Source organism: Pavona decussata, unplaced genomic scaffold, assembly GCF_977016875.1.
Source record: "Pavona decussata unplaced genomic scaffold, jaPavDecu1.1 SCAFFOLD_21, whole genome shotgun sequence".
Lineage (NCBI taxonomy): Eukaryota > Metazoa > Cnidaria > Anthozoa > Scleractinia > Agariciidae > Pavona > Pavona decussata.
The window spans coordinates 6,358,331-6,380,673 of record NW_028145444.1 but is presented as its reverse complement, the minus strand read 5'-3'; the positions used below and the strand labels follow the sequence as shown (position 1 = coordinate 6,380,673).

At 36.9% G+C, this 22,343-nt stretch overlaps 1 protein-coding gene and 1 long non-coding RNA gene across 2 annotated transcripts in view; both read left to right on the top strand.

The window, feature by feature from the left end:
* The window catches only part of LOC146486487 (uncharacterized), a 79,278-nt gene extending 79,146 nt beyond the window's left edge, over positions 1-132 (top strand). Inside the window, exon 2 of the long non-coding RNA XR_014860569.1 lies at positions 55-132. This is a non-coding gene — a long non-coding RNA (uncharacterized LOC146486487). The remainder of the gene's footprint in view (positions 1-54) is intronic.
* Positions 133-2,035: 1,903 nt separating this feature from the next.
* Positions 2,036-17,717, top strand: LOC146486486 (uncharacterized). Its single transcript, XM_085096398.1, has 8 exons — positions 2,036-2,177; positions 11,802-11,874; positions 12,714-12,778; positions 13,378-13,408; positions 14,115-14,179; positions 15,710-15,752; positions 16,455-16,519; positions 17,567-17,717. Exons 2-7 carry the CDS (start codon positions 11,803-11,805, stop codon positions 16,479-16,481), a joined length of 303 nt encoding a protein of 100 aa, XP_084952524.1. The 5' UTR covers positions 2,036-2,177; position 11,802; the 3' UTR covers positions 16,482-16,519; positions 17,567-17,717.
* The last annotated feature ends 4,626 nt before the right edge of the window (positions 17,718-22,343 follow it).

Below are 22,343 nucleotides of genomic sequence, written 5' to 3'. Positions count from 1 at the left end.
TTATAATCTTATGAAAACTGTCGGTTGAATGTTCATTTAGAGCAGTTACATCAGTTACATGGAGCTGTTAAACGCAATATTGTAAATTAGCGGATAGAAGGTAATAAAGAATAAAAAGGATGCGTACATTGATTCAACTTGATCAATGTTTTGCAATTGAAGTGAAATTTGAAGGAAGCAGAAAAACTGCGATCGATTTGTATCACTTTGAATCAGTTTAAGTCAGTTTGAACTATTCCTATTTTATCCACATTAAATTGGCCATAGGAAGTTTTCGGTAATTAAATCACATTGACAAGTAACAAACTTGCGATTTGAATTTGCCTCAATGAGCAAATTCGCGGTCTTCGAGGTACTTAGTTCTTTTCGCAATTAAAAAACCTTAGCCTCAAAGACTGAAAGCAGTTATTTTGTATGCTGTATTTTGTGTTTCACTGTCCAATTCCCGCGTGTTTTGTTTGGTAAAAGTCTATTAGGCCAGGTGGCTAAAAGCATGGCATTTCCGCTTACGAAGGGAAGTGTAGAGAAGCTTTTTCTTTCTCAGCTCAACAAGGCAACGAGAGAATTGACTATACATACTTTAAAACAAACACGGTATGCTCGATTTGGCAATGAAAACACTGAATAACGGGCTAAGGAGATTTTGAATAAAGTGGCAACGGTGTTCTGAACATGCCGTCAAGTTTGCGAGTGGTCCGCTTCAGCTTTGCTTTGGCAGACGTCTCCCCGTTAGGGCACTGCGCCACAAGGTCTGGTCTGCCGGAAAATTCATCATGTTCCAAGAATGAAAAGTTTACTGTTAACCGTCAGTTGTCTTTCTTCGAGAGGTGTCTCCTAAGCGGATGTCACTATAATGCATAAAATAATCCAGGTACCAACTTTAGGGTAAGTTCCAAATAGTTTAGTTATTTCTAATCACTGAAGGAGATTGAATTGTCTGTCAACGAATTATTTTCGTTGTTGACCGTTTGTTAGTAGCCGTCAATTGTCTGTCGTGGTTGTCTTAATGTGGCTTGTGTACCAGAAGAAAAACAAACCCTTGCCACTTTTGATAAATAAGAGGCAAACGACCAAGTTTTCATACACAATTTATGTTAAACAACATACAAAAATACATCAGCGCTCAACAACCAACATTTCAGTCAGCCTTATTTTATTGCCTTGTATTGGCAAAGCCAAGTCAACAAGGACAAAACTTAAATGTTTCACGGTAAAAATGTCAGTATTTGTAATAGAAAATAGTAAACTACATTAACAGGTTCACGTATTTACCGTGTGAAGTTCCAATATATCGAAGCCAGGTAAATACACTTCGTTGTCGTAAAGAGCAGAATCGAGTTTAGTTTCATTTATGGCTAATATATCATTAGCAATATTCGTCCACTGATTCATAAAGGTTCGCAGATCCTCCATGTGACCCATCTGACTGTTTGTATTTAAACGTGCCATAACAAAGTCACGACTAAGAACTGATTTGCCGGCCGTATAGTATAGGGCACACTGCACTTACTTTCAGTTCCTGAGCTGTACTGCCCCCATCGGCACTGAATAGGATTCTTGTTCCCTACAAGTCACCCCGGGCCATTTTGTTCGGTTACACTAAAGTGAAGCCATGTTAAATGCGTGGGGAAGTACAGAGAGAAGAAAGAGAGAGCAAGATTGTAAGCAGGATTATAACACGTATGCTGCTAGTTAAGTTTAAAAGCAAAAAACAGTCCCAGTTTGATCGCCAAGCTAAACAGAATAAGGTTGCCGTGGTAAGATCAGTTATTATAGCAGAAATAATTGAGCTTAATTCAGTACTACATTCACTACGTTTTGCAACTACTCCATGCAATGATCCATGGTATCCAAGCTCACCACTTTGATAACAATAAATGGCGCAAAGGTAAACAGGTGGACTGATCAGTCATTTGCAAGTTAACAAAAATATTCCTTCTGGTTCGCTGAAGGCATACTTGCTTTAATCCATATTCAGCAACCAATGGCCTTTTTCAAAATAGTGAGTTCTAATTGGCTGATAACAACGTGAATATTTCAGCAGTGCACGTCCATTTCTGTTTTATGATTAGGAAAGTCTCTCGTTCCCATTACAAGACACAAATTCGGTGCTTTAACCCGGCAGTATCCTTGGCTGACCTTTCCGATTCTCTTGTGTGAAGAGAGAGATTCCAAAGGTACGTTTAATTTTCCAGTACTTTCTCATTCAAAAAATTAGCAAGAAAATACAACGGAAATCGTCACAAACAAGTAGCGTTAGGTGATTGCCTGTGCATCAGAACAGAAGAAGTATTGTCTGCTCTTACGTACTTAGCACTTTTTAAGTGTAAACCTTCCGATTTCACACATACAAAAATACTCACGCAATGGGGGGAAAATCGACGTTATGGTTCCACTCATTTGGATATGGAATAGTATGAAGAGATTAGTAACTGTACCGTTGAACCGCATGTCTCACACGTCATCCCAAGACTCGCAGTTTGCATAACCATCAGGGGTAGTCTGGGGATATGTCCCTGACAGCTTTAGAATATCTGTTATTCTGAGAGTGAAAAACAAAATTAAGGTAACCTTTGTGATGTAAGATTTTCTTCACAACAATTTGGCAAATTTCAAACTTAGTTTGGTGCTTAGAAATATAATCTAAACGGAACTCCACCTTTGCTGACTTGGATTTAATAATCGGCGGCAGTTGTAACTTATGAAGACACCGGGCGAATGTCGTATTCGTCGATTGGCTTAGTATGTTCGGATACAGACTGACATCGTGTACGCAGAAACTAAACAGCGTTCTCCGGGGTCGAGCGACGATTTATCCTAGCCAAAGTGGTGGCTGTATACTGGATAACTTGCGTCCGTACTAAGGACTGGGAGGAAGCAAGCTAGCGGCCGCTTTATAGCAGAGCTTTTCGGCGCGCGCGGAGCCTCATGGGTAAGACAATTTGGTAGCCCAGCGATGCCAGAATTTTTTGTTTTGGTTATAATGTCACTGTCCGTACGCCGGTACGCTCCTCCATGTAGGCCAATGTGAAATGCCACCCTCAATTTTACCCTGCTCCGTAAAAACTAAAATCTTACTTTAAGACGTTTTTTACACTTAATTCTGGTGCTGTGGTAAGACAGCGCGTAAATCTCATTTGAAGACGATTTATCTTAGGATAAGACGACTTTCTTCTTATTTATACGATGATGGCGTCTTAGATTAAGATGATTTTTTCTTAGATTCAAAGTGCTGTGGTAAGTCATATTTTCATCTTAACTCAAGATTTGAACAATCTTATTCTAGATGCTTTAGAATCTCAATTCAAGTTTCGAAGCAAGGAGGAAATCTTCAATCTAACAGCAACGGTCACTATTAAGCCTACATTCAAAAACAGGGAGCGTTTAATACCGTTAAGCTTGAACATGATACATGCAGCAATGAAAACACAACAAATTTCAATCCATAGTACTTTATTAAAACCAAATCTGAAATGACACAACTTATACAAATCCGCTTACCGTAAATTTGCAGGAAAACAGAGCTCGGGCCGCGGCATTTTAAATACTGTTTTGTTGGTCTTAAAAGTCCCGTAAATTATAAACTTTGCATTGCAGATTGTCTGAATTGTCACTACACTCATTCCTTTGATCGGTGACGCAGCAGAATTGCAGGACTCATCTTGGTTTTCAAAAAACAGGCGGTTTAGAAAGAGACAGTAATTTCTTCATTCCATTTTCATTCCGCTGAGTGTGCAGTGCACGCTGTTAAGTTCGTGTATAGTTACAACGTTTAACCGAGGCTTTAGACCGTATTTGATGTCCAGATGTCTTCTCATTTAAATATTGAAGTTGTTGTCTCGAAATTCTTGTAAATTCTCCACTCTCCCCTGCTTGAAAAATATTAACGGCTTGTTTTAAGTCTGAACAAGGTGAGAGTTTGCGATGGATCAAAGCTCCAGACTCCAGCCCAGACTCCGTGTCTGCAGAGTTTGGATCAAAATCAACCAATCAGAAGAGAAGTCCTGTTCCCTATGGGGTCTGCATTTTTTTTAATGAACCAATCAGGAAGGCCGTTCCAAAATTTGGATCCTTTTGTGTTGGAATTTTCTATTTCTTCCAAGTTAGCCTTTTTTTATTTATTTTTTTTTACCGAGAACTAAAATGGTGATTAAATCGCCGATATCTGGCATGTCAGATATCGGCGATTAAATTCGCCAAATGTGCCCGTTCCCGCGATTTTTTTACGCTCATCGCTGCGAATTGCCAGTAAAGTAAATCAGTCAGGTTGGGCGGGTTTATCACATGAACAACGCCGCGATCGGCGAAAAAAATCGCCAGGTGTGTCCGCATCAATCGGTGGCAAAAATCACTTGCGATTTTCGCTGGAGATCAAATTCGCTGCGATCGTCGTATAAAATGCCAGGTGTGTCGCCAGCTTAAGGCGTATTGCATCTTACGTAGGATGGCAGTATCTTATAGCCTGCTTAGGCGTCTTAAAATTTCCACAAGACCAAAAAACGTCTTAAAATAAGGACCCCATCGACTCAGATTAATATAATTAAGACTGGTCTTTCTTAAAGTAAGATGCCTCAATGTTGATTAAGATAAGCGCCGTCTCAAATGAAGACGATTTAAAGACAATATTTAAGACAATCTTTTATCTTATATACTAACTGAGACTCCGATAGTCTTCATTTGAGATCTCCTGTGTTAAAATAAGATGATCACCGTCTCAATTTAATGTGGTGGTGGTCTTGCATAAGACGGGAAACGTAAGGTAAAATCTTAGTTTAAGATTTTAGTTTTTACGGAGTGTGCTTGCAACCCGCGTGTTTTCGGCGGGAAGTTGGATGGCTAACTGCTTTTAGAAAAATAATCGGGAATTTTAAAGAAAATTAAAGTTATTTTTGTATTCGTTGAATATGTGAAAAAACGTGGAAAGAACAGATTAAGAGAGAGAAAGAAAATGAGAAAGTAGGTGACGAATAAGTAAAATTCAACGTGAAACCCGACAGCGAATGAGAGGACAAGCAAACAGGCGAAATATTAATCTCGTACCCAGATCTCCCACGGTCAGGCGGAGGGGAGATCTGGTAAAGTTCGATTTGAGGCCCGGAATACGGGCCTGCCCATCATCCTTTGTCCACCGTGCTGCTCGTAACTGTGATCATTCCTGGTGAGGTTTGTGCTCTTCGGAACGTTCTTCGGTCGAGGGGACAACAAAACTTGAAACTTAAACCAAAACGAAAAAGGCAACAGGAGAGATTGCAATCAACAAGCGCGGTAAATCACTTTTTTACTAAGATTAGTTCCTACCCTTTGTGACCATCTAGACCATCTTTGTAATGAAAACTGTTCCAAGAACAAATCCATCGTAATTGTGCTTTCTCCACTCAAAATCAACGTGCTTATCGACGATCAATTAAAAAGACTTAAGTCAACCGGAGTAAGCTGTACCAGTTTTCGCCTTAGATGGTAACTGTATTGAAGATACTGTAATTTACAGGCGGGGAAATGTCACATAATTTTTGTGCACCCCAAGGTAAAGGTAGCAACAGACAGTGCAGAGAGTTTTTGTTGTCGAAGCTTTATCAGAAAAATTTTGTGGTCGTTGTTGTAGATGAGGCACAATAGAGTTACTGATTGGCATCTTGGTGTTAAATTTTGCATTGGAAAGTCAAATGGTTCATGTCATATTTTCATTTGCAAAGTTTCAGAAATTGTGGTCTACCAGTGATACGTAAAAATTATTTCTTCTCTTTGTAGTCTGTCAGCTGATTTGGTCACACAAATTCTCCTTCTTCCATAAGTTAATGGTTTAAATTTCCAAACCAAATGGATTGTGTAAATGCGGCAGGTTTCTTTTACAGGCCAAAGGACACAACTCAAGGTCACTGTAATAATATAATTTTATATGAACCAGCTAAACAGGGCCTCCTCCTACCTACAACAACTGTCCACTCCTATAACACCAGAAATTCTGCCAAGCTTAATTTCCACCGACCACAAGTTAGAACTAACATAGGCAAATTTACTTTTAAGTACTCTGCTTCTGTCATATGGGAAACTGTCCCCATGGCATTGAAAAAAACAAAAACTTTTAACAGGTTTAAGAAACTTTATAAGGCCCACCTGATCTCTTGTCAATCAAATAATATATGTTCTGTTTAATGATCAAATATAATAGTATGTAACTATCTAATAATAATAATAGAGTTAAAAATAATAATAATAATAATAATAATAATAATAATAATAATAATAATAATAATAATAATTGTCTGCTTATATTTTGATCTTTGTTGTCGCTGCTGTTGCTGCTGATGATGTGTTGTCCTTTTCCTTTCTTTTTGTTTGTTGTTGTTGTTGTTGTTTGTATGTTGTTTTTTTGCTTTTTTTTTGTTTTTATTTATTTATTGTTTTGTTCTTCTTTTATTAAGCTTGTCCTGTTTAGATTTCTTGCTCGGTTCAGTATATCTCGAACATACCTTAATTTACACAAATGTAATTCTCTCTTGTACATCCTAGGCTCTACAAACATTTCCCACATTTTCTAATATCTCAATAAAGCTCAGTGTCATTTCTTTGTTTACTTAAAAGTAGGTGGTGGTCAGCTAGAAAGCCTTTGCTACTTTGACCACCACACACATTTTATAATTTGTACTGTATTTATTTTTATCTTGTAATCATTTGTTGTAATACTTTTCTTTCTATGTTAATGTTGTGTAAATAGTGTGAAATAAATGAACCATGAACCATCCTAGCCCTAACACCATGCTACTGTCTTGGTTATATACCAGCAAACCAGAAAGACCTGTCCGTGTAAATGGTAGGCGCCCAATTATGTCCAACATTAAAATACCGAGTACACCCTTGCTGTTTTAAAGGGGTTTTTTTTTTCTCAAAAATGGAAGTTTGAACTTCTTTTGGGAAATGGAGGTACCACATCTGGATTTTGGATCTGAAGAATGTTTGGTTACTTGCAACATGTGAGCAAACAGAGCAAGTCCCTATGAGTTTCCCATTAGAGTTTTATTTGGTAGTGATGAGCTTTCCATTTCAGTGGTTCTTGATTCACCTTTATCACATAACACTTGAAAAGTTTTCACCTGAAATTTATGTTAAGTTTAGGGGACATGCCCCCTCGACTGCTTCTTTGATGACAAGTTAATAAAGGTTATAATTTTACACATAGGAGTCCACAGACTCGAAAATTAGAACCACATAATACACAAGTCCAATAATATTTGACTCTTGATATGAAGAACAAAGGTCATTATCTGCATTTGATTTGCAAGGCACAATGAGCTGCTAAAATAATCATTGTTGTACTGAGCATTGCATTATTTGTACATGCATAGAGGATGATACACTAAGAATAATACAAGGTTCTTTATGTCCAAAGCAGCTATCTTGGTGCTTGGACACTCACCTCTGATGGGATCCTTGATTTCAGCAAAAAAAAAATAATATCAATAATAATAGGAAGGTGTGAAGGTCTTTTGGGCTCATAAAAGTAGCAAATGGCAGATAAATAGAAAACAAATAAAAAAAAATAGTTCCACTATTTGTTTTCCTGTGCATGTCTGTGTGTTCTAATGAACTGTCACCCATTTCTGCAGCAAAACAACAGCTTTCACAGTAAGCTGATCTTCAGTAACCATGAATTCCTAAGTATTCCTTAACCATGGCCTTCCATAGCCAGGAAACAACATTTAATCAAACTGTCAGACACAAACCCACTGCAGAGAAGTGGTGGGGAAAAGAAACTTTGAAAACAGTGTCTGTCTTGGATGAAAATTCCTTGTTGATGCCAATTCCTTGTGCAAAAAAAATTTTCTTGTATTGATATTTGCACCCATGTCAGGTCCTAACTTTTCTTAATATTAAGACCAGCAACACAAAATTATGTTCAAGGACTTTTCACACAAGTACACAAAAAATATCAGAACAGTGAACCTTGAACCTTTAAGCCCCAGTGGTGATCAGTATCAAAATTTCTCCCAATATTTATCAATACACAATCAAGGAGAGGTCATGAGATCACCAGTGGTGAAATTTCTTGATATTTCAACAACCTCCCTATAATGCTACTATGAAAAATGGACATGTAGAGACCAGTAAGGAGAAACTGTATGTTGACACTGAGGCTTAAAGGTTAAAAGCTAATAAATACAGAGCCATATTGTTGGTGATTATCGCAGCTTCTTTTATGCTTCGTCCTTCCACCACCCCATGCGTCAAAAAGGGCTTAGTTACTTGAGAATCCCTTTTTATTCAGCCTTCTCATTATCCATTTTCTGGTAATTATATTGTCTTATTTTAATGGAAAGAATAACAACATCCCGGTGAATGACTACAGTTTTTTCTTAATTAATTGCATCTTTGTTCAGGGGGCACAACTTCAGAGTACAGCAAACGAGGAACACTTTCCTCAGTATTCCCTACAGCGAAGATTGTTGTCATGACAACAACAGCAACAGAAAAACAACCAAACTACAATCATACAAAGTTTGAATATGAAAGATTTATGGAGTACTACAAAGGCCCTCCTATCTTAACACAAAGTAATGTTGACCAGTTTGATTACATATTTTCGCCCATAGCAGATGAACTTATCACCACCAATGTCAAAAATTAAGCCTGTCAGCCTGTTATTTACTCATCATTAGTACTGTGTGGATTTGGGGGTGCCTTTTTGGGTGGAAAGCTTGGGGATCACCAGTTCTACCTTACTCCCCAAATTCCTCAAAATACACTTTTGGCTCAGTCTCTACAGACTGACAATGAATATTATTTGCCACAATCTTTGGGAATGGGGTTTGATTCTCATTGTGTCGGAAGGATAATAATTTATTCATTTTGGTCTTCCGCAAACCATGGAAAGTTTTTTCCAAGAAAGTGGAAGAGATGGGAAGCCTGCTACATCAAAACTTTACTTTAACAACAATCATATTGGTGCAAATATTGAAGAAATGCAACCCATCATGACAGATTAGTGTAAATACCCCAGAAATCTGTGCAGGGGAAAATTTTTGCTTATAACCACTTTGGTTTTGGCTTTTGTGTGAGAAATGCAGCTGTTGTGATATCTGTTGTCCGAAATGACTGTCATTGCTCTTAATTATGTGTTGAGCTGTGTCCAGCTGTTTTAGCCCTTGAAGATATTCACATCTCTGATAGGAACTTTAGGAACTTGCTTCTCCCTAGAAATCAGGTGGAAGAAATTAAGGCAGAGTTAATAAGAAATAAAGGAGAAACTGGGGCCAGTGATAACTATTTGTATCAGAGAATGTGCTAAGGATTAACAATGAAAGTAGTAAATGAAGTGTGTTTAGTACTTCAAGGACTCCATACTAATGATAAAATAATGGAGAAATTCCCCTATCTTGAAGAAAAGAACAATGGCAAAAAGATTCTAAAACCTATAAGTGATGTCAAATCCAAAGAGGCATGTCCTCCTTTTAAAACTACTTCTTTTCTAAAGCCTATCACAAGCATAGACCTACAAAACATTAGGTGGTGCAGACATGTAAACCACTGTCCCCATTTTTATTTTAGAGGAAGGCTAGTTTAATATTTTGGATCCAAATTTTTTTTAACTCAGTAGGTGGGAGAGAGGGGATAAAATTAAACTAACTACACTTACATAAAGAGCCCTAATCGGTTCAGACAAGGTGTTCTCTGTTGTAGTACGGGTTTCATTACTATTATTTTGGCGGTCATAAGTCGGACATTTTTCATTTCTCTTAGCTGAGGGGTGGGAGGGATATTGATCTCACCAGCAGATGAATAATAATATTGTGTGGACACTCTATCAATTTCTCCAAAGTCCTATGAGAGATGTTGTATGAATCTTGAAGGAATAAGCACACTGGTCTGAAAGGACTAATATTATATTATGAAGTCTCTTACTCAAAGTCCAGTTCAATTTATAGAAGGAAAATAGTCTTTTAGCAGAAGACAAAAACTGAAAATATGCTAGCAAATGCGGCGCGCGTGTTCAGGAACTCAAGGTAAAGTATTTTGGGGAAATTAATTTGCGTTTACTAAATAAATAATCATTTTAAAAAAAATCATTTTTTGTCAAGAAATACCAAAAACAAAAATATATGACCTACCTCCATTTTATCCCCAAAAGTAAGCAAGCTTATATCCATCGTGTTGGAAACTTGTGTAATTTGGCAAGGCCGTTTGAACGTTACTGCAAACTCTTTTCGGCTAAAGTCGCTGTTGTCTTCCGAAAAAACAATTTCTCACTGTTCTCTCCCCACACAAAGGGCATGTATGTATTAAAACGTCGCATGACAATCTTAATCGGAGCGAAAACTTTTCCGTGTTTTTGTTTCTTCCCCGAACTGAGCGAAAACCAAACACAGAAGGAAAGAGCCAATCACAGAGCAGATTAGAATGAGGCATTCTTAATTCTGGTAACCAACCAGAAATGGCGTTGTATCGAACTTTACCAGATCTCACATTTCGGCATTCCCGAACAAACTATGTGGAGAGCAACTCGCAAGTCGCATAGAAACTTAATGCATTTTTGTAGGTAATTCTCGATAATTTTCCATATTTAACGCGTTTCAAACTAAACACAGATACTTAAATCGTTGCCATACGACAAATATTTGTGGATAAATTAATTTTTGGACATTTTGTGATTACCGGAAAGCGCTTGTAAACACGCGCACAATTTTAAACGCTCAAATATTTCGGACCACAACAAAACATTATTTTTCCTGTATTCTGCTTTTGTTAACGTTCGCTTAAAGACTAGAATTATTTCTGTAGGAGAAAATTCACAGAGTTATGAATTAATGTGTTGGACTTGTGAAATTAATTCGCGATGCTTATTCACCATGTCAGCTTGTAAACATGCTCAAATATTTCGGACCACAACCAAACATTACTTTTCCTTTATTCTTCTTTCGTTAACGTTTATTTACAAAGCAATGAATTTACAAATATTTTTTATCTAAGCGGCCAAATTGCACGCGTGAAACACATCACGCAGTAGCCAACTCGCAAGCCGTTTACAACTTAAATTGTTTCCTTCGGGCAACAATCGATGAGTTTTCCTTATTCTCGTGACGTATTTCAAGCTTTGTAAAGCTACATTAATCGTTTCCCTAGAACAAGTATGGAATGAAGATTTGTAAAGGTAAATGCAGAACTGGACTGGTTTTCAACCCAAAAAGAAATTACAGCACCCATTGAACAACAAACCAATGCCGAATTAAACACTTGTTTGCAGAGGTTTTATGTGTCAGTGAGACAAACAATTGGAGAACCCTTCAAAGTTTCTTCACTTAAAGCCATCCAAGCGGCCATTGATCACTTTTTAAAGGTCTTTGTATCATCGTTATACCTTCAAATGATTTCTCAACCTTCAGCACAACAGCTAATATGACTTTGACTGACAAGTTTGTATTTTTGCACAAAGGTTCAGAAAATTAGACTCTTTTAGTAAAATGAATTCAGTCATTGTAAAGATTAGCCAAACATACGTATACCTTTACCATCCACAGCTCCATGTAAGCCTTTTTTCGTTCGTTCGCTTCTTTGGCTGTTTATAATTTTTTTTTGGTTGTTTGTTTTTCATTAGTGATCTTACTGTGACGTAACTTTTCGCGAGGGTGGCTTATTTTTGTATTGTCTTATTCTGTAATGGGACAGAACCTCTAATCACTTACAATACTCTAGAAATGGCTAGTGGGAAATGGGGCAATAGACATAAATCTCAATGTTGCCTAATATCATGATAATTAACTGGTAAAAATGTCATGAGCATTCCTTAATCATGTTCTCTTTTTTTGCAGAATGATGAAACGAAATGCTGCTTTGTTTGCCCTTATCGTTTGCATTAAGATCATGGCGGTTTTTTCCGTGAAGGTAATTGTTGTTTATTTCTTTTCTTTTTTTTGTCTGTGAATGTAATACATGTCAGTAGGGTAGACAGACCTTCAGGTAAGTGGGAGGTGGGGAGCGAAATAGCGCTAACCCTCGGTCCCTCCACTACTTTAAAAGATCATCCACCGCATGTTAAGAATGAACTTTATGCAAAACAATAAGGAAATAAAGGAAGAAAAATAAATAAAAACAACTTAAAGTTACATCGCTAAAACAAAATTCCAAAAAGAAAATGGGCGTCTACGCATTTTTCAGAGATATTTAAGCAAAAATAATTCTAAAAAGCGCTAAAATACAAAGTAATGTATGGACGTTTTTTACCAAATTGAAGCTTAATTGCTTCCTTAAAAAAATGGGTTGCTGTCACCAACATTCTTTTTTGATTTCAGTAGCCCTTGCTAAGATTTTTCTCGCATAGTCCGGCATAAACTGCGAAAAATATTTTTGAATTAGTTGTGACCGTCCAAAGTTTCTCGGACCATCTCGAGATGCCCAGAACGTACGCGCAGTAGCAAAAGTAGACACCGTCTTTAAATATAATTTCCGAAAACCTCAGGAAATTTCCCGGAGAAAACCGAAAACGTTCTGACTTCTGTCACTGGCCCAATAAAAGGCACGACGCACGAGTAAACGTATTTGTATCGTTAGTATGTAAGCGTGCCAGTTATGCTTATCCATATTAATTAAAAGCTATTCAGTATTTATATGATGATTAGAGTTCTTGATGTTTGACACAATTTGTGCTTAGTAATATAATAATCATATAGGTCACCTTTGAAATCTTTGAAAGCCTATTGTGTTTCCTTGACTTTATTTTGAAGGCAAAAAAACAAGCGGGTGATGAGTGTGGACCAACCAATCCCTGCAACAACCCGTTTTTGTTTTGGTAAGTTTTTGGCAGGCTAGTCAGAAACTCAAGTTCAAAGATGTTCTATTTTTTTCCCAATTCAAGGAAGATTGTTTTGAAAGGAACACAGGAAACGTTTTCAAGACATACTGCCGAAACTTCAATATGGACTTGACTGTTGCAAAATGATTCGCACTTCTCCACCGTTTAGTGTTGCTTTAGTACCTTTGTTTCTCCAAGAGTATCAAGACTGTGACAAGAGCCTGTCAAAATATAGTAACCAGTAACTACTTAATAACCGAGAGTGAGGTCGTTACAGGAAAATCTCAGATTTTCCCAAAACGACCGAACGGTCGAGATTACTTAGTTGTTTATTATATGGCTTTCTTTATTAGTAAAAAAGAGCATTTTAATTCAAGCCTAACCCTAATTTGAATAATCCGTAATCGGTCAGTGCAGTTTTAACCCAAACAGTGCAAACTTCCCGCGACAATACCCTTTCACGATCAAATCATAAAGTCCAGGGCCTGCTTTGCTTTTATTTTTATACGGCTCTCACCTAAAACAGCTGGAAATTTATGAAATTAAGGAAAAATTGCATGATTGACCTCTTTCCTCTGTCTGTCTTAATTTTCCAGTGAAAATGGCTCGTGTCATGCTTGGAACGAGGTAACACAAAGTCATGTCATTATTATCATCATTAATGTTATAACTGCATGATGACAGGTAGCAAAATGAAGAAATAATCTTCTTCTCTAAAGAAAATGCAGATAGTGTATGGAAAATTTTGTCCTCAAACAGCAATGTATTTAGCGCAAAACACTAATTGGAATTGGTATTGGAATTTAGAAGTGTTTGTTTTTGAGGAGAGAAAGTACCCAAAGAAAAAACTTATGATATCCTTCCATAATCCTTAAAAATAGTGTTATCCTAATATTAGTTACTTTTTAAAGCTAGTGTTGTTAAATTAAGCTACAATTTTATTTAGTATGATATTTGTAATTTCTGTTTTGTTCTTCCCCCACCTCAATTAGTTAACTACATGCGGGTGGAAGAATTTTTGTACTAATTTATCTGCTTGTGATATAATTAAGTTTTTGTTGCTGGTGTTGTTGGTGTAGTCGTTGATGAAAACCAACAACAAACTACCCACATATGACGCCGAGTCCGGGAATCGAACCCGGGCCACATTGGTGGGAGGCAAGCTCCGCCATTCCTACACCCCCAGAGTTCCTTGTTCCTGTTGTCCATACGCCTGAGTTCAGTGTGCAGAGTTATAAAGCCACGTAGCAGCCTTTGGTGTTCATATGTATAAGAGGTTTAGTCTGTATCTTTCTCATATTCAAGATCGAGTCTTACACGTTTCCTTTTGTAGGAGGACCACCCAATAGCGGACAAATGCGGTCGACCTGGAAAGAGGTGCCCTCCATCGGAGAAATGGTAAGGTTCCTCTTGTTTTCTAGATCTTTTTGACGGAGTTAGATAGAACCACTTAGACACTATTTCAGACAACCTAAGAATGCGTCACGCCTGTTGACTATCTTAATTTACTTATACTGTATGCCACTAATTAGTACACGACACCGTGTTTTTATGGAATTATGAAAACGGGTCATTCAATCAAACAGAGTGAGCGTACACTCTACTTTATTTTAAAAAAATGATATGGAGTAATTGTATTTTGTGTTATAGACTCTCCTCCATTTGTCATTTCCAATAAAGGGATAAGTTGTATTTCATAGTCAACTGAAAATGTTGTATAAGCAAAAAATAGTATTACATCAAACTTGTATAAACAAATGCACGTCTTCTCGTCGATCCATAAATTGATAAGTAATGTTTAAAACACGACCAGCAGCGTTTTATCGGGATTTAAAATCGCGAGGCGCAGCCGAATGGTTTTAGACCCGATAAGACACTTGCTGCGAGTTTTTTGAACGGCTTTGAAAACATTCTTGGAATAGCGTGTGTCAAGAGAGTTCATAACAATGATGCTTTTGTGAAGGTTGGAAATTAGGAGGAAGTTTTATCGGGTTTTGAAACCACTGCACGTGATGTTTTATCAGCAATTTGATAGGTCAATGGGCTTATGAATTATTAATGCATTTTGAAGAATACGTTTAGTATAAGTGTTGGAGTACTTGTACAATTTCTACTCGCGTAATCCGCACATTCAAGTAATTTCCTCCATTCTGAGTTGCTCTTGTCTTCCCTACTTAGCCTTGCGTAGCGCCAACAAGAGTCAAATGAACAAGAGTCTGATCTGAAAATCAAGTAGACATGCATGAAGGGAAACATTAACAGATTAATATTAATAAACTTAACGTATATGAAAAATGTATTTCAGTTTGAAATCTTGAATCAAAACCTCGCCAGACACCAAGGGAGTTAAAATCGAGTAGGCATGGAAAGAGACTTTAGAGACAAAAATAAATGAATGAATAAATAAATAAATAAATGAATAAATAAATAAATAAATGAACAATATGACGCGCATGAAAAATGTATACTTCAGTTTTAAGTCTTGAATTTGTAATATATCAGTACACAAACTAAAACTGTGGAAAATTCAAATTCCAATCCAAAGGAGGGCAAGTTACCTCCCGTTCAGGCATACGAATACAAAATGGCTGGAATCGATCTTACTGAAAACTAGTTGTGATAGTGTAAACTTTGAGGTAAATTGAATGAACCCTGAAGTCATTATGCCCCATAACTTTGGAAGCTAATATGTGACACCTTTTACTCTTTTACCCCTTTATCGAGTCGTTGTGAACATTATATTACATCCAGAATTATTGGGTTACTATGGGATTGAATCCGTTACTCGATTGGCCTCACTATTCGAGGCTTTTACGAGCCACCTTATTTGAGGAACTTCGAGTATTTTTTGTTAGAGTTGTTCTTGACTGAAGTTACATTGCAACTTTAAATATTTATTCATTTTTCCTTGTTTTACTTTTTAACCAGTGAAAATGGTCATTGTGTTGGTCGCAAACTGAAAAAGAAAAAGGTAAAGCTACTTATCAGCGGAATTAAGGTGGCTCACAACGTTTTCTGCCACTTCCCTTTAGTTATCCTTTGATCAATCATTGCTACCCCTTTATAACATTGGGTACTACAAGAATGGTATCAAACACATGCTTAAACATTGTCAAACAAATTCTCGGCATTTTTTGACATAGTGGGCTACCATAGCAACGATTCAACCTTAAATGTTCGAAAATTAAGGTGCTCTGAATCCCAATCAAATTTACAAAATGTTGCTTCTTGGCATGTTCATAATTTGACAGTAAAAATGAGGATCAGGGGGCTCGTTTTTTTGATACTTTTTCTATCGTTCTAAGTTTTTATCGTTTCTATGGTAGCCTATGAAGAGAATATAAAGTTGGCATTTGTGTCGTACCATTATTGTTGTATCAACTGATAAACAATGGTAGTATTGATCCGTCAACTTTTGGATGTTGGAAAGTGCTGGAATCCAGGGCCAGTTACCTTAACCTGAAGTATAATTTTTCAACATGGCTATTGTGTTGATCGAAATCCGACGAAAAAGGTAAGAATAAATACCATTCCTATAACAATACTTGCGATGCAGAGTTATAAAACGAACTAAAAATTTCGTGATAATTACCATGAACTATTAATATTAGTCCAACCACATCAGACATTTAAACCAAGATGTGTGACTGCGTCTTTTGCACTTGTTTCACAGGATCAGCACAAATCAAAAGCTCATTAATGTGGACAAGGGATTCACTGATCACTGTCAACGGAATGGTATGTTACACACATGTTTTATGATCAATCAGTTTGAAAGACGGTTTCAACTATTCTCAAATGTGTCTCCCTGGTGGTGGTTTATGGATGTTTGGCTTTCAATTACCCTAGAGTACAGTAAATTTTTCCTTTTTTTTTTCTTGTTGTTTGTCAGTTGTTCACGTGTTACAGTGGCTGATTGACAACTATATGTGAGAATAACCAAAACAGGAGGACACGTTTTAAAATGTCAACAAGTCCTGATGAAATAAATAGATAAGGGGGTTAGTTTCTACAAAACCTGTTGTACTGCGTCGGTGGGAAGTAGAAACGAATGTTTGCTATTATCTTAATTTGGCCACCGTAAAGATATTTGAGCGTTAGTTCTCGTCAGAGCGAATCAAGGAATTGTGTGTTGTATGTGGTTTATATATTGGTCTATATTGAACAGTAGAGCTTCGGTAACCCTATTGGTGGTAGCGTATTAACGTAGAAAACAAGAATAAATTACTTGTTTTAAAGGCGTTAGTGGGAATTAAGGGTGCCGACTTGGGAAGTTTGGAGAGCACTCAAGAAGCTAGAGTTGCCCTCGGCTAAGCCTCGAGCAACTCTTACGCATCTTTCGTGCTCTCCAAACTTCCCGCGTGCTTCATATCTCGATGAACGCACGCTAACGCATGAACCAATAGAGTGTGTGCACGGCGGCCATGTTGGAGGACTAAAACAATAGAAGATATTTGCATAAAAATAGCATATATTTTCCAAAGGAAAATCATTGTATTGTTTTGGTCCTCCAACATGGCCGTCGTGCACACACTCTATTGTTAATAGACCATATTCGTATTCTCGGTATTGAACTGGATCGAGCTTGCAATGGAGGCTCTTGCAGGGGAATATATTGGAAACTATTTCACCCGGCATGTGAAAAGATTTCCCAGCATAAGCCTCGTGTGCAAGCTAATTCCAGTTCAATACCGAGAATACGAATACGGTCTATTGAAACGACAAACGAACGCGCATGGAAAGCGATGGCCAATCACCTCACATCTGTTTATCTTATTTCCGCAGGTTAAAAGGATCTAAGGTGTTCACAGAGTTATATACATATATCAATGGCAATTATTTCATGGAGTCATTATGCGCCGCTGGATGGATAACTTATATAAAGTTATCACATTATATAAAGATATCACGTTAAATAAAGGCTACTTCAAAGACACGAGTTTGTTCCATGTTTGCCTGTCTGGCGTCTTTAAAGATAGATCGCTGCACAACGTGAAGAACACACCTTAACCTTTTGACTGAGTAGATTCGCTTCCCGTGAAAACTTTTTTCTTTTTAATTTTTGAGCCGAAATGCTACATTTGGAAAAATTGTCGATTTTCCAATTGATCTGGCTTCCATATCAGTTTACAGGCCAGGTACACAAGCCTAGAATAGGAAAATATCCCAAATGCACTTAAACTAGAATTTAGTTTTTTTTTCCTGCGATGTTTTTATGTCCGAGTCTATATGCTATTTTTCAGTGGAAAAAATGTCAAGTTTTTTTTATATTTGACTTCTGTCCGTCAGTTTACAGGACATTTTACAGGCAAAACACCAGTGAATAGACCAGAGTAATAATTTTGAAGCACATGCATGAAAGGGAATTTGATCTTTCTTATTGTAATCATTTCACAACTGAGTTGATTCGAGGAATCGAGAAACACATCAAAATTTGAATCGGACAAAGAAATAACAGAAAGGGTTATAAATAATTAGGCTTAGGGCCAAATGCTTCCATTTTAGACACCATTGTATGCACTTCCAGTGGCAACTTTCATCTTCCAAGTCATATCTTTTGTCTCTTTAGTCAGAATTGTCTTTTGTAGTGTATTAACATAATACAAATCTGTTGACAGGTCATTCGACAGGTGGAAACTGACACAAATTCTTTAGTAGTGAATGGAACAGATACAGTTTCTGTTTTGCTTAAATCAAATAAATTGTCGAATTTTTAGCGCTATTTTCTCGAATTATTTTTTTCACTTGAAGGGAACACTTTATAGAGCAAAAGCTCAAAGGGAATTTGTTCGTTTGCCTTCAAATTTGGACAGTAGCTAGTTTAACATATAAACAACAAAAAAGTATCTGAGAATTTTTTCTTTCGAAATATTTTTTTCTCCGAGAGCGATTTTTGTACGATCACTCCGCATTTTTTTAATCATATTTCGAAAATGTTCCGTAACTTTTCACTGCAATTGAATATGGCAAAACGCACACATGCTTTTTTAATTAGCGCTTTGGGTTCAGAAACTGAGGAGCAAATTAAATAAGCGAAAAACAAAATTCGCTTTGACTTGTGGCTTTCAAAAGGTGATTCGGACGGTCGCATTTAGAGATCGTGAAAAATTCGGCAACTCATTTTATTTCAAAATTCTTGGTATAGTTTGATAGCCAGGTCTTAAGCTTTAAATTGATATAGGGGTTTAAGTATCTACAGTTTAAAATGGACGCATTACATCGCTTGGACGCGAGACACCTCTAAAGGTATACGTTAAACTTAAGCACTTTAACATACACTGCAAAGTTAATTCTCTGATCCATGATTTGCGTCATTTAAGCGCCAGCACCGACGGTCAATTGTAACTCACACCGTGATTTTGAAAACTGACAAAACAGTTCCCACCAAATGAGCCAACAGTTTCTAAAAGCAACTGACGGATTCCCTAAATCTCAGTTGATGTATACGTTACTGCCAATTTTCGATCTATCCTTTTTCGACTAAAAGTAGCGGGTAATAGATCTTTTATTGACTCCTACACCTGTTACTACCAGTGTATCGTTTGTAAAAGCCGCTTTAATTTTCTTTTTAATTTTGTTTTTTTGAAAACCCACAAACAATTTTATCCATTGTCCAAACGGTTTCAAGGAATAACAAATATATGCTTATTGGATTTTGATAGACCTCTATAAGGGTTATTTTTTTCTTTTGCCTAATTTTGTTGACAGAAAATAGCGGGTGATAAGCTTTTTATTGACCCTTTACCAGTTGCTCCATTTAGCTCAATTTGTGTTTCCCACATTTTAAATACATACACATGAATGATCACTGATAGTCTTCCAACGAACTGGCAAAATCAACATATACTTTTCACTTCCATAAAATTTACGTTTAGACTACTACCTTTCACCTGAAATGACTGTGTAAATTACTGTTGCCGGAAAATGTCTGCAGCCGTGATTGCGACAAAAGAACAAGAACTTCGCTTCTTTGAAGTGATTTTCCACGCTTCGTATTAAGAGCGACGCGCTCTAACATCTTCATATTCAATTTCATTTAAAAACGATTTCGCTGGCTAATTGTTAAATCAACTTCCCTTGGCAAGTAGATAGCAAATATGAAATAAGATTGGAGAAATTTAACTTTTTAACAATTTTCTGATTCGAAGTTTTCGCACCCCAGGCTGTGTTCGACACTTTGTGCCTTTATAAGACAGTTCTGGGTAGTATGGATCATCCCAAACCTCCCAATTCGCTAGTTATAAACGATGTCTTTTTATTTGAATAAAATCATTTTACTCATAAGCTTTAACTAACGCAACAAATCTGAAGGCAAGGTTTATCTACACTGATCCTGGCCAAAACGTTTGGAACACTTGGACTTTTCTCACTTTATAACATGAAAATTCTTCCCCCCCCCCCCCCCCCCCCGAGAGGTCAGGAGTCAAACATGTCTCCAAAATCTTGTACAGTTTATCGACTTCAACATTTTAGCATTTATCGCAAATGCCATTGAACCCAAGTTCAGTAAAATAAATTGGCATCGATTAAAAGTGGCTCCAACTCACAGGCCCTTCTACGGCATCAGTCGAAATGTCAATCCATTGGCGGCGGGAATCTGTTAAGACATTCGGCCACAATTCAGCGCTGTGAAAAATGTGTTTGAAAGGCCTTAACCACGTTACAAATTCGGATTAAATTCGCTGAGAACGAGACTTTTCCTTAGCGAAATGAAAGGTCAAACTTCCATTTTATGTTTTCATTTCTTTTCATCCAGTGACCTTTATTGCAAAAGTTAATTAAAGAAAGCTTTATTTTTAACTCTTTCACAATACTAGATGGGTGTAAAAATCTATCCTCCTCCTGTTTTTCTCCTATTACATTCTCTCCTATATTTGATACTAGTTTTAAAATTTATGGAAGGAAGATTTATTAAACAGGTAGCGAGAAGAAATAAAAAGCATATAAGATACTATTTAATTCAGTCAAAATCAGTACATCAAAAAATGACTTTTCCACACATTCAATAACTTGTATCGTATACTCTTTGACTGTTTTTATTTATAGGTTCTATGAGTCTTTTGTCTATCGTCAACCCTTATAATGTCTGCCTACTGAACCACTCTACAATGACAAAGACACAAATTTTTAACACAATCCCTTTAAGTCAGACCTGCTTCTACAGGATAAACTAGCAGCCTCACCGGACAATTTTTAACCTATGTCTTTTATGAGTCCCATTATTCTTGTTTTTCCATATATATTTTTTGTTATTGAAAAGTAAACTTTAGATTTACTACCAGTTGTCAAATCATTAACTATTAATGAAGAGAAAACAAAGAAAATCATTTCCATGAAGGAGGCTTGGAAAAGTGCTTTTAATTATCATAAAATTTGGGGAACTTTTGCTTCGGGTTTCTCCAAGATTTATTAAAGTTTGAGAAGCTATATCAAGCACTCGAAAGAGTGTTTCATCCGTTTCCAAACTCATCGAAATTGGTTTAAAAACTTCTTTTTTCAAACCACTTCTCTGTGTTTGGAAATTGCATGAAACACGTTCTACCAGACGCGCTCAAAATTGTATTATGATAGACAAAAAGTACAGTATTACCTTCAGTTATTGATTACTAACCATATGAGTCCAGGTTCAGCACATTAACTGATGATTCAGTATATATTCTTTCACGGATTGTAACAAAAACTAATTACCGGTTAACCAGTTCATTTTTTACTTGGCCAAATGCGTCACAAAGCGCATTCTCAGTGTAAAATTTTGGACTTTTTTTAACCTTTCCGCATGTCTTTCGTCAACATTGAAACGTTTTAAAAGAAGGCATACCTCCAATTAAAACGTTTGCGAAATTTTTTACTCTCGTCACGTGTCTGTCATTTTGTAACTGGAACAGTCATACGTTTCAGCCGGGTCTTCATTTCTTTATGTTTTCCCCTTATCATTTTGTTCTCTTGCTTTTCCAGTTAGTTTAGCCAGATTGAATCGGTGATATCCACGTGCACTAACTTGCCATTAACACATTTAGTACCTGTGAACTATTCCAGAGACAAAAGGTTGCTTTGATTGGCTAAAATGTTACGAATAGCTGGACGGTTCGCTTAGTGGCTGGCAACAACCTCAATAATTGAGTCGGGCACCTTTCTTCACACCTTACACTAACATATGCCCTACCCGATGACCTTGACGAAAAAAGGGAATCCTGATTGGCCACCTACAACGTGAATAATTGAGTGGAATTACTCCGTTTACACTTTGTAGGGGATGTTTACAATGTGCATTTTTGTCACAACCTTAGTCGATAACCTTCACACCAATAGGGTTCCTTGGTTGGATAAAAACGACTTAAATAATTAAGTGAGATATTTGGTTTGCTGTGTGCAATGACGTATTCTGTAACCTTTGAACTTAACAATAATAGAATGCCCTGATTGGCCCATACTGACATGAATAATTGAATGGGGTCACTTCAGTGCATGACATTTAGGGCGTATCGTCGTCCCACCGTGCCATAACCTCGCTGCTTTGATTCGATTTGATTCCATCGACTATAATCTCTGACTTGAGGAGGAA

Coding starts and splice junctions, on each gene's coding strand:
- LOC146486486 (XM_085096398.1), top strand. CDS start 11,803: ATGATGAAACGAAATGCTGCTTTGTTTGCCCTTATCGTTTGCATTAAG. Junction 11,875..12,713: donor TGGCGGTTTTTTCCGTGAAG/GTAATTGTTGTT, acceptor TTTATTTTGAAG/GCAAAAAAACAAGCGGGTGA. Junction 12,779..13,377: donor AACAACCCGTTTTTGTTTTG/GTAAGTTTTTGG, acceptor TTAATTTTCCAG/TGAAAATGGCTCGTGTCATG.